This window comes from Salminus brasiliensis, chromosome 2, assembly GCF_030463535.1.
Source record: "Salminus brasiliensis chromosome 2, fSalBra1.hap2, whole genome shotgun sequence".
Classification (NCBI taxonomy): domain Eukaryota; kingdom Metazoa; phylum Chordata; class Actinopteri; order Characiformes; family Bryconidae; genus Salminus; species Salminus brasiliensis.
The window spans coordinates 18,089,687-18,106,672 of record NC_132879.1 but is presented as its reverse complement, the minus strand read 5'-3'; the positions used below and the strand labels follow the sequence as shown (position 1 = coordinate 18,106,672).

The 16,986-nt window shown below is 39.9% G+C and overlaps 1 protein-coding gene across 1 annotated transcript in view; it reads left to right on the top strand.

Annotated features, from left to right (window-relative positions):
* Window positions 1-16,986, top strand: part of b4galnt4a (beta-1,4-N-acetyl-galactosaminyl transferase 4a) — a 193,731-nt gene that overhangs the window by 122,770 nt on the left and 53,975 nt on the right. Inside the window, exons 6-7 of the mRNA XM_072669148.1 lie at window positions 102-202; window positions 11,830-11,897. Coding sequence (XP_072525249.1) covers window positions 102-202; window positions 11,830-11,897 — 169 coding nt within the window. The remainder of the gene's footprint in view (window positions 1-101; window positions 203-11,829; window positions 11,898-16,986) is intronic.

Here is a 16,986-nt window from a genome sequence, read left to right as displayed (position 1 = left end):
AACTTTTTCCTGTAAGGTTTTCAGTTAGGATATTTCAGCTTTTGCTACGACAGTGATGACATCATCCTTATTTCTCTTTTGTCCTTTTCTCCTTTCATTAGGGGACTTTCAGTTTGCGGTGGCCTCTGACGATAACTCAGAATTCTGGCTGAGTTCAGATGAGAGCCCGCTGAACGCCAGACTGCTGGTCTACGTGGGGCAGGTCAGTGCTCCAACTACTGTAACACACACCAACATAACCCACCGCTGCTCTGCAAATCTTCGCTATCGCTTATCGAGAAACGTTTGGGGACAACAATAACCTTTTTTTAAAAGTTTTAATACATAAGGACAAGTTTTCATTGTCAGTTTGTAGGAGCTTACTGTAGCATATTTCAGACTGTGCAGCTTTATGTAAGGAAAACAGTTTATTTTTGTGACACTATTTATGGCCGTGATAACAAACCCCATGTTTTATTCCCTTGGTGTGATAGTAAAACTGAAACCTTCCAGCTGTTTCAATATCAGCTTTTAAAAACTCACAGCAGAAATGTATATCTTCGCAAGTGATATATATATCACTTTTTTCAAATTATGAGCATTGTAATACAACTCTGGAAAAAATAAAGAAACCACTTTTTTTTTTCTTAAATTTGCATCTCTATGGTATGGCAGTCATTTCATCAAGCAAAGCTGCGTTAGCTGAATCTACACACTATGACTGGCATAAAGTCATCCAGCAGCAATGTGAAAGACTAGTGGAGAGCCTGCCAAGACATGAGAGCTATGATTGGCAGTCAATGTTATTTCACCATAGTGATTTCTGAATGCTCTCACAGTTCAAATATTAGCACAGTGTTTATACTGTGTATAACCTATTTGCATTATAATTATTATAATAATTTCTTTTCATTATTTGAGCAGTTGTTTTTGAGCAGTTGTCATTTCTGAAAATAAATGCTCTAATAGCAATATTTTAAAGTGCAAATATTAATTTTCCTAAACACATTGCCTATAAATAGTAAAACCAGAGAAATTGATCATGTAGGTTGGTCTCTTAATTTTTTTCTGGAGCTGTATATATAATAAAAATATATTTAACTTATTGCTCGCTATTGTTTTAGATCATTCTATTTAGCAGAATTTTCTCAACGTTTTGGCAGATCATTTAGCTTATTTTCTTTCAGATGCTTCAAGGGAGGCACTTTGAAAAACATGAGCAAAGTATTTTCACAAAGCTAAAAAAAAACATGTTCTTTTCCTTATTTGATTGCAGGATGACAATACTCTACTTAACTTAAACAGCCCTCTGTTACCAAAGAATAGTCCCACCACAAGTCCATGTAGTTACTGAATGATACACCTTAGTGTTTAATAAGCCTTTCTTTAAACTGGTAATTTTTTATTACTGTATTATTAGCAGATTTGTACTTCAGTTTTATTAAAATGTAATAATTGTTTTCTTTCATAATTACATTTCCAACACAAAACATATTTTTCACTTCTTACAGTTTTGTTTAGACCCTCAAAGTGTCAAGTGCCAAAAGATGGTCTTTTTTCCAATCAGTCAAGTTCTTAAATGAAAATAGTCATTATAATTAAAACATCCAGCTAATTTCATATAAATGTAAAATAAAACTATATGAGGACTAGTACAGATCATAATATGAACTTTATGTACTTGAGTGTGTTTCAATAATTGCACTTTTTTGCTTTGACTTAAGTATATACTTTTAATTGAGTAAGATTTAGCAGTAGCACCCACGTTGTTTGTCCTTTTTCACCCCTGATTAAGTGAAACATGTAAACTCACACTTTAGACTTAGAGTAGCATTTAATTAGGTATAAGACACTGAGAGAACGGATGGTTGCATGGTCACTCATTGCACTGCCTTTTAGTGTGGAAAGCTGTGTTTTTCTGTGTAGTAAGAACTTTTTCCCACTGCTGTCACTGGATGGTGTTGTGTTCCTCAGCATTATAAACATTGTGATGGATCGCTAATGCTGCAGAGCAAGCCAGGATCTTCACCTCAAATGTTCTTACTGAGTTGGAGGTTTACTCACAACACACTACAGCTAATTGCTAATCCATCACTTCCCCAAACATGCAGTGTCACACAACCTTCTTCTCACTTCTTCTGATACTCCGTAACAGCTCAGTGCAGTTCATTCAGAAATGACCATGCACAGACATAATTGTCTGCTATGCCAAATTGGGTCAGTGTGATGTGTAATTAAACGTGTGATTAAATTTGAATTGATTTCATTAAGAGACACATTTTTTGATTAAGAACCGTTCCTTAAGAGCCTCATATCTCAAATGTGGAATCTTCACACCCATGAAGCATGATTACATCAAAGGGCTCCTGAATGCTGCTGTACATAACGAAGTTGAATCTGACTGCAGCCACGCTAAAGCCATGAAGGCCTTTCAGTAGCATGAGATTTCCACAGATTGTGAGCTTTGAGATGGTGGGAGAGTACACATCACATTTGATCTCCTGCTGTTCAACCAGAGGGCCCATGTTAGTTTAAATGGAGATAAACCGAGATGTTGAAATCTGTAAATGTGAGATGGTTGATATCGAGATGGCTCTCGCTGTGACTGCAAAATGAAAGATCCACAGAGTGCAGGCTGTGGAAGACTTTTATGTGTGTGTGTGTGTGTGTGTGTTAGTAAGGGTGTAAGCCACTCATCTCAGAGCTTAGGAAATGATTTATTGCATCATAAAATTTCAGTCACCAGTTTGGTTTGTTTGTATTTCATCAGTTTGGTACTTTTGAGACTTGATTTTAAAAATAGACTGAATGCATTAATGTGACTAATAGTGGAATACAGACACCAAAGCCCATATGTACCTCACTATGTAGGGACAGTTCTGCTACCTTCGTTTTGAGATGATGAGGTTAAACCTAGCGCTCTTATGATTACAGCCCAGGAGGATGCAGAAGGATGGTTTTAATGACATTTTTTCATGTGATTTAATTAATAAAAACCTCTCACTTACACTCTGATAAGCTACCCCTGGGTTGTTTACCTTTCCATGGCTATTTAACTGCCTCAGATGCTTTTCTAGCTTTTAACTCCAATATTTAAATTTCTGTAAATGACGTTGAACACAAGAACTAAGTGTGTGGTGATACACTGAGCCCACACTTGATTCAATGTAGTGGATTCAATAGTCCATATTCTAATGAGCAAAATGCAGTTGCATAATCTACTATTGACACTAGAGCTAGGAGATGGGAGGAGTCTGGCAAATGACATGATAGTGCTAAAGTGGGTTGTTGGTTCATTCTGGTTGTTCACAACTGTTGGTATTCAAACAATTCAGCTACACTAGATATCATAATTAAGACAGTGCTTATTGTTTACAATGCTTTTTCAGATCTGTAGAATGCAAACTGTCATGATTTTCCACTGTAATTCCACAGTGCATTATGGTGCATTGTTGCACCCCTAAATAAATGGAAGTACAGTGAGTTCAATCCTTGGCATCCATTCAAAGGTGTAATGAAAATGTAAAGCTAAAGACAATTGTTGGCATGTTATCAGTCCCCCATAGTGTGTTCAGAATTATTATTCATCCATGTCTGTTTTGGCTATGTGTCAGTATATTCTTTAATGGGCTAGTGGCTAGGTTATGAATGACCAATTCGCTCCAGTGTTTCTCGACATTATCAAGGTGGTGGAGGTGGTAGTGTCATGTTCTGTCCTAATATTATTGATGATGGACTTATTGGCCATTTTAATGTGCAAGATTGAAAGAAATTTAACTCAGAGGGATATACTGCACCTTCCTGGAGCAACAGTCATTGCTATGGTGGAAGGGTTGTACTGCAAGAGTAGACAATGCACCATTCTATGCTTTCTACTGTACTCAGGAATGATTCAAGAAAAAGGGGGTTGCTGATGACCGCTCTGCTTCCTCACCAGACTTAAACCCTGTTGAACATTTATGGGCCATTCTAAAGCAGCGAGTTTATTCCAGTGGGTGTTAGTACCAGTCCAGAGATGCTCTCTAAATGGCAATCAGTGATGCTGCAAGAGACAAAAACAAAAAAACAAACAAAAAAGAAACCTCAGTTCTGTAAATGAGAGACTCTTTACTGTTATTGAACTGATTTTTTTAATAGGCAAATGGCTGATATATTTGAACATTAAAAAATATTATATATATTGTACAAATATTATAAATATTATCTAAGTTTTTTTTGTCATTTGCGTAAGTAAGTGCAAATCCTGTTGAGTCTTCACATGTAGTTGTAAATTGTTTTTGTTATGCTTTGTTCAGTATAATAATTGTACTTCATACTTTTTATGACAAAATTAACTTTCCTGTATTCCAAAGTATGCAAATTGGCACTTGCATAATAATTCTGATCATACTATATAAGATTTGTTTAAAAAAAAGACAAACAAACAAACACGACCAGATACATGTGAACGGGGTCTTTATTTTAGTCGATCATAATAGATTGTAACATTCTACTAGAGCAGTTGAACCGCTGCCCTCAGGTTGATGCATTGCATTGCTGCATTTGTACACTCCTATTTGTTAGCAGTCCATGTCTGTTTGACCTCCGTGCTTGCTGGATCTAGTCTCTCTCTCCCCTTTCTGAATACAGACGTGAGCAATAACCTGCCCAATCAGCTGCGCCCTGGCCGTGGTCTCCATGGACACTGCAGGGAAATGTCCAATAGGAGGCTGGGCGTCTCTTCACGGCGGAGTAGCATTAGCATGGGTGTTGCCCTTTGTGATCCAGAAGCCCTTTCTTTGTGTGTGTAACTTTAATCAAATCGCATAGCCAGCGGCTAATCGCTAATTAAATTTCCCTCTGGTGATAGGGCCTGGAATACAATTAGCTGGCCAGCCAGAAGCTTGTGCTGCTGTGTGTGTGCGCTTAGGCTTGGGTGCAGGGTCAGTGTATTGATCTCTTTTGGCTGAGTGAAGTCTTCGCACCCTACCAACCCAACACACACACACATATAACAGAACATTCGATATCCTGCCACGGAGGTGTGTGATCGATTGGTAAGATGAGGTGGCACGTGGCCCTTTGTCTCAGTGAATAATTGCTGCCTGTCCAGAATTCCGAGTGATTTCCTGTAGGCCCAGTGGCTGATGGACTAGTTTCACTGCTCCGTGAGAAAATCCAGTCAGGCAGAGCGAGAGAAAAACAGCCTCTCTGAGCGTCCCCGTGTCGAGGAGGAGCCACTGGAGTGGCAGCGAAGGCCTGAAATGGAGAGTTGTCTGGAGGGCCTTCGTCTCAATAGACTGGTCTCTGTTTAAAATAGCATGGCTGCCGGGGCGAGCGCTCTTTTCAATTCTGTGAGCGCTCCTCGGCATAAAGGGAGAATGAAGTGTGAACAAAAAGACAGGGGTTACAGAGAGAGAGAAAGAGAGAGAGAGAGAGAGAATAAGAGAGAAAGAGTGTGAAGAGAGTGAAATCTCGCTTGTATGAAATGGCTCTCTGGCTCTATTGCTCCCGCATTCTCCACATCTGCCCCGTTCCATTTGTGGAGGCATCAGGGTCACGGTGGACTGAAATGAGTTTTCGTAGGGTAAATCCTGCATTTGGGGAAAGTTCACATCACTCAGAAAACGCAGGCAATGCCTGCAAAGGTAGCTGCAGCTGTCAACTGTACGTAATTACGCCATGGTTTGATGTAAGGGGGACATGGGAGGGGGGTAGAGCTGGGTACACTTACATTTCACTGCAGTTGTCACCTTCTCAGAGTCCGAATAAGAGGCTGAATCAAAGGTCCTGTGTATTGAGCCACAGGTTCATCTGTCTTGCTAAATCCTCACCTTAAAGCAATGTATCAAGCAAAAATGCCCTTTTCCCAGTATCAGCGTGGCCAGGGATTCATTTCAGAGGGGATGATAAAATGTGCTGATTAAAATGCATAATCCTTAAAAGTTGGTAATTGTGACAAACTGCAGTATTTTAGGTTTTTCAGTACTTATGTAATGAAAATGTGATTAATACTAATAATCTGTTGAATGGCTTTAACTAACCTGCCTGTTTGTTTGACTGTTTTTAATTGATTGTTTTAATATTCTTTTTTTCTGGCAAAATGAAGGTCACACTAAAGCCATTAAAGTGGTTAAAAATTGACCGTTAACTGTTTCAGCCATAGAACACGAGAGGGAGTTTATTATGGGTAATATCATACAACCTTGATTGTTCTATTGCTTTTATGCAACAGATTTTACAAAAGATTTTACAAAAGTTCCACCCACCAAAAAGTAGTTCCACAACAAATGAGTTATTGCTATTCAATGCTAACAATTCCAAATCACCATGGCTGAATAAGTGGGGGTTCGCTAAAGGTACATGTTGAGCCCTATATGCAGCCCAGACAACTGCTGATACTATAAGGCTACCGTTTGTGGTACGAACAGAACTAAACAACTGTTAAAGAGATATAAATGGGAGTTCTTGTAACCCTCAACCGACAATCACCTTGTTAGTTACACTGCAAGTGGAGGAGGGTCGACGTGCTAGTGGGTAAATTAGGGGTAAAACTAGCCTATGAAGCTGAGACTGGCAATAACACAAATATACTCAATAAGCCACCAAAATGTTTAGCGTCCAATGATTTGCATCTAACAAATAATGGAAGCTTATAACCATCAGTTACCATTGGGCAAACTGCATGCCAAATCCTCACACGCTTGGTTTCCCCAGTCTATCTTAGCACATGGATGATTCCTGAAATGGTAGGGTGAGCATTACACACTACAATGAACACTCTTAGCAGATGATCTTAGCACTACACAGCTTTTGGAAAACTGAATGCTGCTATTGCAGTGTGTCAGTCCACATACTTCTTTCACTTCAGATGCTGGTTCTATATCTCACATCTTGTCAACAAACGTACGTGTACAGCTGTCCATTAAGGGGCGCTCATAGCATGATTCGTATTTATATCAGTGGTTATACTGTGAACTATACTACACTCTCCGACTGTAAGGGGAGCTCAGGAGCAAAAATTCTAGCATGATGCTGCGTTAAGTAATCTTAGTAGACTTGCTTATGAAAGTTCTGCTAGTGGATGACATTAAGTCGTCAGCAAGTGCGGTCCCACCAGTGGGATTTGCCGTGGCTGGTTCCTGGTTGGTATGGTCCCACCGATGGGATTGGAATGTTTGGCATAAACGGTTCAGATTTGAAGGAGACACAACAGTCAGCTTTAATTCCACTAGTAAGTGATGTGTTTCCCTTGTTATTTGCTAAAACAGCACGGAAATGTTAAACTTTGCCTCTGATAATTTAACCACCCCGTCACATACCCTCAGTAGACCATTTCTTACATAAAATTCAGTATTGATTACTGACACTGTGACCAAACATGGCTGCCTTCACGAGGCTGGAGATATTCTCTAGCTTCTTACTGGAATTTTCTGTTCCACTTTAAATGGTGCAGAAGCTATAAGCGTGTAGGATGTAACTGCGCGGCTGTTTTAAGGTGGAATATCAGCTTCATACTGCGAGATAAGGCAAATGTGGCAAATCTCTCCATTGTTTATATTTTTTAAATGATCATTTTAAACATTAAAAGTCAGATCCAGTGAATACATGAAGCGAAGTCATGGAGTGTCACTACTTTACAAAAGCAGGCACAAAACGGCTATAATAATTATAATAAAAAATGCCAAAGTATTCATGATCGGGTCTTGTCTGCACAGTTACTGCTTGTTGATTCCCCACATTGTGACGTATAGCTGAGTTGCTGAATAACGGTCACGTTCAAGAACTCTCCATCTGGCTCGTACCAAAAGAACTCACTGTGTGCAGACAGACAGAAATCTAGAAACTGATTTACGAAAGGGTTCAATAAAAAATATTCAGACTTAAGCTAAGTAGCTCAAAACAGTAGTGGCAGAAGTAGTCATCTTAAAACACGATTTTCTGTGCTTGTTAGGATTTTTATAGATAACAGTTGTTCAGATAACAATTAGGCCTGAAACCACATAAAGAATTTGTCCTAGCTTGACCTAGACCCAATGATAACTTCCATTGATAATTGTCCATTAATTGTTACCGATATTAGCCTTGTAGCCCTGTACCAACCTAAAGAAACAAACTTCAGACAGCAAGCAGAGCTCTAATGATTGGCTACATTTGTGGCCTGAAAAAAACACTGTGCATTTCAGTTTTGGCCATACCTCTGCATTAACCTTTGAAGAGAACCCTCAGAGCTACTCTCAAATCAGCTTCCATCTGTGCGCAGATTCTGCAGCCCAACATTAGTGAACTCGTAAAGGGGCTGATGATGAGTAGATGATTTGAATCAAACATATTAGAGCTCTGAACACCAAATTGCATTTGAATAATGCTCTGCTTTTGTGCGTTCCTTCACGTGTGCAGGCACGTGGGTGGAAGTAATACACACTCACCACAGAAGCACCACTTAAAGCACTCGAAATAGAGGTAGAGAGTGTGTGTGTGTGAGTGATGTGTCTTTTCCACATTGACCTTTTTAAAGCTGAAGTTTTGCACTTGAGTTGAGAGCATGGAAGTTTCTACTCCATGCTGAGCACGGCTTCCGCAGTCCACTGGGATGTTTTCGGCCTCCGGTAGTCGCTAAATATTTTTCTACAGGTGGAAATGTACTGAAGGTCTCGCCTCAGGAGTGTTGGTCTGGGAAGGGAGGGGGGGGGGCAGCGGTGGGGACGACTCGATCAACAGTCCTGCGCTAATCCCAGCTAGAGAAAGAGCTGTACTTGGCAGCAGAAGTAATTAACTTTGGCTGGATCACGGCTGCGTGTGTGTGCCTACAGCGGCACAAGGTGTGTGTATGTGACATGCCCTGCAGAATGCCCTCCTGATGGTTAGAGGGGTTAAAGGGGTGTGTGTGTGTTTATGTTTGAGTGTGTGTGCCTGAGACCTTTGATGCCCAGTGTGTGTGCGTACATTTCCATGAGTTTAGAAGAAAGCAGGCTCTGAGGCAGGGTCTGTGGTTGCTTTATGGAGCCAGGTAAAGAGGCTGTGTCGTTCTTATACTGCCAAAAAAGCCTCTTTGGAATTATACTGTAGAAGAACCACTTTGTTCGCTAAAGAACCTCTGAATGGACAGTTCTTCAAAGGCATAAACCAGCATTTTTCATCCTAATATCTGTCTGCTGCATCTGATCATGGAATAGTGAAATTCCCCTACTTTTTACTTACAGTAAAAAAATTTAGTAGTCAGGCCAACTTTAAATATAACTGATTACAGAGCGTGACTTTGAGTTAGCTTAACCTACTTAGCCAAATCAGAAACATTAGTAAATGAGCTGCAGCTGAAATTGCTTAAAGATGTTTAGTCTGCAACTCCTCCTCCTCAAGCTGGTTACTGTTTATTCACATCTGCAGGTTAGGACTCCTTTAATCACACGACGTCCCCAGACTGGAAGGCTTTTGACAGCAGAGCATTGATCCCTTGCAGGATTTGAACTTGTGACCTCCTCACACTTGATCAGCAGTCAGTTAGACTAGTGTGCCACTCCAGAGCTCTAGACACAACCCAACAGTCACGACAGTCTAACTAGGTTGAGTTAACTCCCTGGAGTCAGTAACTTTATCAGTTATCATTTTTTCCCAACCTGGACTGCTTTTTCAATGAGGAACAATACAGAACATCCAGTTAGAACAGGAGCCATTCACATTAAAGGCAAAGCAAGAAAAATAACCAGTTAAAATCTAAAAAATTAAGATAGGTTGGAACATTTGTCACATTAAAACTGTCAGATACCACAAATATCAAAAGTGGACCTCAGGAGGAGCAGTAAAATGCAGAATAAATATAGGACATGAGACCTTTATAAAACCACCCATTGGCAGGTTTGGTAGGGTCTCAAAGTACTTTTTCAATATCAGTGTTCCAGAGAACGTCATTGGCAGATGTGTACAGTGGGAGATCTTTACAACAGCTTTGATTTGGAGGAGAATGCCAAAAGTAAACAAAGGTTGGCTTGCTGTGATGAGGTCCCAGTGCTCCCATTCCTGATTCGGAGGCGGCAGGGGCTCTAATTAGAGCTGCAGTTAAGGAGTCCCAAAGAGGAAATCAGCAGTCTCTAAGCAACTGTAGGGCAGGGAGGCCACTGTGTGGCTGCAAGTGAATAGAGAGAACAGAGGCTCGATTGTGAGTTTGCCACACTTTCTCCCCCCCCCTCCCTACCCCTCCTCTCTCCTCTCAATCTCCCTCTTCCCTCTTTCTCCTCTGATGTGCCCTCTTGTTGCATCTTTTTGTGTCCTAGCACTGGTACACTGGCTCTCTAGAGAAGTGTCAGTTCTAAGAGTTTACCATATCTGTCTCTCTGTGTAAAGATGTGAGTGTGAGAGTGTGTGTGTGTGTGTGTGGAGCTCCCTCTTTGTCACACTGACAGGTGTGATAATTATGCATTCCACATTGCCTCCAAATGAACGGAGTGCAGCACAGTGAGAGAGAAAAGAGCTTGCTATGACGGCACTCAACATGTCAGCTGTGTATTGTAGGCTTGTTCTCCCCTGTGTTACAGTTAGACTAGGTTAACACTGCAGATGTAACTACACTGCCATATGCAGCAGATATCAATAGTATTTATAAGCCGACAGTGTGAAGACTGTCAAATAGTAAACGCTGCAAAATCAAACATGAGTATGAGATCCTTATACAGACAGATCCTCATGCAGGCCCATTAGGACAGTAGACACCTGCTCATGCAGCGTTTTCTCCAACATCAATGGTATTCAAGAGTTTGTCCTCCTTTACAGCTTCTTGGAAACTTGGCAGTAGAGGAACATTGTAACATTGCTAATAGAATTTGATAGCATTAGGTCAGGAGAGCATTCCTGAGGTCAGGTCCTGATGTTTGGTTATCAGTTTTAGACCACAAAAGGTTTTGGATGGAGGTCCATCCAAAGAACACAGCTTCACTCTCCACAGCCTAAGGCCGGTGGGTTTTATACCGCTTATGGTGACCTTAACCTTCTAGAGTCCAAGGGCATATCCTCAATTTTTGCATATCTACTCACAGTTGCTTTTGTAAGATGTAAGATAAAACCCATATGCATGTAAGATGATACCCATGCATGTAAGATAAATCTGAATGTTCAGATCAAACTCCGCTCTCTCTATAATGACCCTATGTGACCATAGCACTGTTTGGATAGATACTCTGACCCCGAAACTAGAAATTATGGGATAAATTTATGTGGATAAATTGTTTTGGTGCTTGAAATGAGTTTACGAGAGTCGTAGCAGTGGCTTATCACAAAAGCAGTGGCATGTATGAATAAAATCTGAAACAAAAAAGTATAGAAACAGCATCAGGCAGAGTGTCCATTGGTCAGTTTTACACAAATCCATCGATGGACGCATAAATTGACCGATTACAGATCAAATCGTGAGCAGATGACGCACACATGAATCCACCAGTTAGACACAGTGAGAGGCAGAAGACCTGTCTTCATAGACCTGTCTTGTAACTCCGGATGTGAGTCATGTATCTGGCTTTACAGTGCAAGTGAAGGGCCGGCTCTACAGATTCAGGAGCGGTTTGAGACGTATTCTGTTCGGTGTTATTGCAAATATATTAATGGAAACATTGAGAAACAATGAATTTATACTTCAGAGGGTTAAGCTTCTCCAGAGCAAGCTGATTTATTGGCCGTGCTTTTCTATGGAGATTATGCAAACTGCCTATAATTGAACGCACTGGGGAGCACTAAAGTAGCTGAATTTATTCATTAGAATAGGTGTCTGAAAACCTTTGGACAGTGTTTGACCATCTGACCAGTATGGCTGCACAGATGTGCATTGATCATGTTTGAAATGCATAAACCAAAATGTGTTTGTTATTTTTTGCTTGCTTTCAGCTGGGGTCAGAGTGGACAGCTCCAGGGGAGTTCACCAAGTTCAGGTCACAGGCTTCCAAGTCTGTCCAGTAAGTGTACATATACAAACACACACAGACATACACATCAAGAAGCAATCTGAATTGCTGAATATGACTGTGTTCATTGCAAATAAACCAGAATCTTCCTCTTCTTCTTCTTTGGCTTTTTGTCTTTGTCTTTTTTTGGCTGATTTTCTGTAATTCTAATGATTTCTATAAAGTTTCTTGTCTTTTCTTTCATTTTTCATATTTTCTTAATCATCTCATTCTTTTTGGCCTATTTTTTTCTTTTTCTTCCTTCTTTGTTTAGTTTCTTCATCTCATCTTTTTAGACTGATTTTAATGTGTTTTTAGACTATTTTTAGATTATTTTTAGTCTGTTTTTAGTATTTTTCTTTCATCTTGACCTAGTTTAGTCTTTTCTTCCTTCTTTTAGTGTCTTTATCTCATCAACATCTGTTGATAAACTATTGGACTGATTTCAGACTTTATTTAGAGAATAGTCTGTTTTTTGTGTGTTTTTAGACTATTTTAAGTGTTGTGTTTTTTTGTAGTCTTTTTCTTTGTTTTTGTTTTTTTCTTTTTGTATTGTCTTTTTGGTCTTCATCGACATAAGTATTCTTTTTGTTGTTTTCCTTGTACGTTGAATGTTCCTCAACAAGCCTCTGTATTGTTCATGTATAAGAAATCAGTCTTGGTAAGATGGGTGCTTACTTAAATTGACCTTACAGAGTACAAACAGAAGCTACATCACTCTCTTTTACGTCTCCAGTACTGTTTACTCTTCCCACCTCCGTTCATGAGCTGTGAGTGTCCCCTGTGCCAGCACACCTGCACACCCTAATGCTCTGATCTGGTGCTTTAGTCAGCCACGATACTGACTGGGCCGGCAATTAGAGGAAATGGGATTTCTTTGTGTGACACAGGACTGCATTTAATCGCTTCCTCCGTAAGGAAATGAATCTGAGGAAGCTGGCTAATGATGGGTTGCTTTGTGATATCGGACAGTGCAGTTGGTGCCATTACTTGTAAATTGCTAATTTAGCTGTCTTTATGTAATCTACAATCCCTTTATATTAATAGATATCGTACAGACAGATTGTGGTTGCATTAGCTATTGAAAATCACTTGTTTGTAAAAGCACAGAACACACACAAATACTCCGAATCAAATGCAAACAAATATGTTTAGGAATAATTGTTGATTAAACAAATATATAAATACATATAAATGAAAAAGTAGAGCTGTCCTTAAGTTCAGGATCACATGAAGCTTGCACCCTAAATACCAGTGATTTCATTAAGAGCACTTTTCTAAATAAATCTGAGCATTCTCATTAAAGCATTAGCAGGCTGTAAACTGATCCGTGGCTTGACCTTGGTCTGGGGCACTTTTGATGGTACATAAGCCGATCAGCACATGCTGTTGCTCATCCCCGAATGAATGAATAAATGGATATTCTCTGAGGATTCGCTCACATGTTTGTCTAAGGCTAGTTTGTCTTGTGGATTCATCTATTTATTAAAGTGCCCATTAGGACTGTGTATTGACCTGAACCTGGCGATACAGTATGCACCACGATACAGGGATTAGGACTGGAATGTGCTATATAATGCAATAAATCAATCACATTTTAAGAAAACTGTTATAGTATTAAACATAGACCATCATATGCATATGCAACCAAGAACTGACTTTTGCAATCAGAAGAATGCTTTACAAAGAGTATCAATGCACATGCCATTTATGTGGTTCTGTTCACCTTACATGGCCATTTTCCAGGCCTTTTTATTTTTGCTACTGTGCCTTTAAGACATATAGACATATATATATGGACATGATATACGGATGTCCATGACCTCTGTTTTTGTGGCTCTGTATTGTGGCTTGCTCTTTATAGAAACACTGTAAATGTATCCTGTTTGTGGGTGAAATAGGCCAGAACAGTGTCTCATGTGGTTCTCTTTAAACAAGCATGTGAGAACTTCAGAGTTGATGTTTTATTGATAAGGCAGGGTTTGTATAAACAGACCTTTGCAGAGTTTTATTAAAATCCGTCATGCCACTCAGGTAAACGTCAAGTTTTGTCCCATGAGACTTGACTGTGTGCACACACTCGCGTTTAGGTCCATTGCATTATTCATTCTGTGTACTCTCTGATTAACATCCCCCTACCCTTATTATACCCCTTGTGGCTGGATACCGGGCAGTAGGAGAGAGCAGCTGTGGCTAAATACTCAATGGCGGTGTAGAGTGTGTAACTTCATACCCACCCATTCCTCACACTACTAGTCCACACCCCAGCCTTGGTATGCTATTAAAGAAGTTGCTCTTTTTATTTTAGGTAAATGGGTATGAATATGAATAAGTAGGTGGATGATTGGATAATTGGATGGCTGGATAGATTGATGGATGGATGGGGTGATATAATGGCTAGTTATTTCCAACATTGTAACTTCCACATGTAAAGATGCAACATAATTTTCAATATTTTAAGTAAGATATTTTTTTTCATTCTCTACAGTTTTACAGTGACCATGCAAAAGGTTGAGCAACCCAAGAGATTTGAGCTCCCAGATAACTTTTACCGAGGTCTTAGGCTTTAATTTTTAGTAATTATGTAAAGCTGCTTTGTGACAACAACAGTTGTAAAAAATGCTATACAAATAAATTTGACTTGACTTGACTTGACTTAATCAGCTTGTTAGGGCTATGGCTTGTTTACAGCCATGGTCAGGAAAGGTCATGAGATGCAAATTTCAAAGCTTTATGAATACTCCTCAAACCTTGTCAAAACAATCAGCAGCCATGGGATCCACTCTGACAATTAAAGTAACAGATGCCCACAAAGCAGGAGAAGGCTTTAAGTGTATTCAGGTAGCTGCCTCCTCGGTTGGTAATGTAATTAAGAATGACTGCTAACAGGAATGTTGAAGGTCAAGTTAAAGTCTCGAAGACTAAGGAAAACCTTCAGAGAGAACTGCTTGTAAAAGTGCTAGAAAGTGCTAGAAGGTGCTGATCAGAATATTTTAAGATTAAGATGTTCCTTGTCTGATTTTGTGGTGAGGACATACGAAAGATGATTTTCTTTGGATTACTGTACCATGAATGTGTTTTTATTTGTGCAAGTATTGCTGCACAGTAGAACATGCCCCACGCCAGAGTCTGCTGAAGCTTCCTGGAGGTCTTTTTCAGTCCAATAGGTTTTGCCATGGCCCTCACTGTCCCCTGACCTAAACACTATTGAAAATCTATGGACAGAACTCATAGGAACAGACCATGAAAGAAAGACCAGTAATCTCACAGAGCAAAGAAAGCTTTGCAAGGAAGAATGGGTGAAGCAAGACTTGAAAGACTCTTAGGGCCTGTCTAGACCTAGCATTAACATGCGTTTTTGGTGATCGGATCATGTTCAGATTTTACTTGTCCGCATGAAAAGCCGGGTGTAAAAATTGCCAAGAATCAGATCGCTCAAACCACTTTCAGAGGTGGTCAGAGACAGATCTCGTCTGAATGTGTTTTCTGTGATCGGATTCTGTCAGGCAAGCGGAAAAACATCTGTCGAAAAAGATGAAAATATTAACTTTTACTGTAGATTCTGCAGACATGTATAAAGTAATAGAGACCCAGACTTGAATAAATGTACAAGAGCTCTATCAAAAAAGTGACTTGAGTAAAAGTAGAAGTGTTCTTTAAGCACCATACTTAAGTGGATGTACTAAAGTATTCAACATTTTTGTACTTAAGTATTGCAAGTAGTTTATTCTATTATTTAGTAATTAACTATTTAAGTGCTGAAAGTAAAAGTGCAAGTATTGTGTTATGTAGTTATTACAGAAAGCAGTCAAAAGTTTGAATATAACAAATAACAAAGACCTGAATGTAGAAGACAGAGTCTTCAGTTAACTCTCTAAACAAACTCGCCCAAAAGAAAGGCTAAACAGAATGGACTCAACCTCCCACATACAAGTGTTTCATATGTAAAAACAAGTAAGGAGAGCAGCTTAAAGCACTGAGCTTAACTCTCTGTAAACAAAACTACCACTAAAAGATCTTAGGCCATTGGGCCACATACAGGTATTTGAAGATGGTGTTTCTTCTGGTGGTTCTTCCATCTGGAATAAACTAAGAAAGCTTGAGTGTTAGTGTTCTTAATACAGCAGCGGGTTGATTACTGATTGATACAGATACAGTATTTTAGTACTTAAGTACAGAAGTGAAGTAGTTCTACTTCCTTACTATACATCTCTGGGATTCTGTGTTTGTGTGTGCGAGTGTGTGCGCTCATGCTGATGCTTATTTACTGGTAGATGAGAGTAGTATTAATGTTCCTGGATGGAAATGATATATATAGGTGTTGGTGTGCTTTTTTACGAGGAAAAGTAAAACCTAAACAGAATCCAGTCAGAGTAGATCCAGATTCTATCCAGATGCAAAACGCAGCTGTATTCAAGGTGTAAACAAGCCCTAATCTGACAACAAAAGATGCCAACAAGCTCTGATACGTGCTAAAGGTGTTACTAATGCTACTTAGTGTTACTGAGAACTGACTATGCAGAGTGTTCTATTAAAGAAATTGTCTCTGCCAATATCTCCAGCTCCAGGGCTTTTGCTGGACTTACTGAGTACAGATACTAGACTACAGTGATTTCCTGAAAGGGTCAGGATCATGAGAGCAGAAGGAACCGGGCTGGATGTTGTGGTGAATCACGTACCGTATCACGGGTTAAAGGCAAACATGGGTAAGCAGTTGTAATGTCAAAACCAAGAGGTTGTCTTTTCCTGCCGTGTCTGCCTCAGGACAGGCTCTTCAGCTGTTTTCCCAAAAGCAGAGCCTGTGACAGGTTCTGGTTAGTAACAGATGAGTGTACCTCCTCAGGGATGATGGATATATTACACCCCAGCGGAGGTTAGCACCTGGCTGCTGTTTAGCAGGAGCTAGCATGCTGCTCCCACTCCTCATATTTCCTTTCACCAGTGGAAGATGATTGATCTGTCAAGTGCAGAGTAGAGAAAAGAGCAAGAGTGCAGTGATGGGAATTTCAATGGCAGTGTCCATCATGACAAAGAGTTCCATGTGCTACAGTAATGAGAAAGCACTGCACTGAGAGAGGGAGAGAGGGGGAGAGAGAGAGAG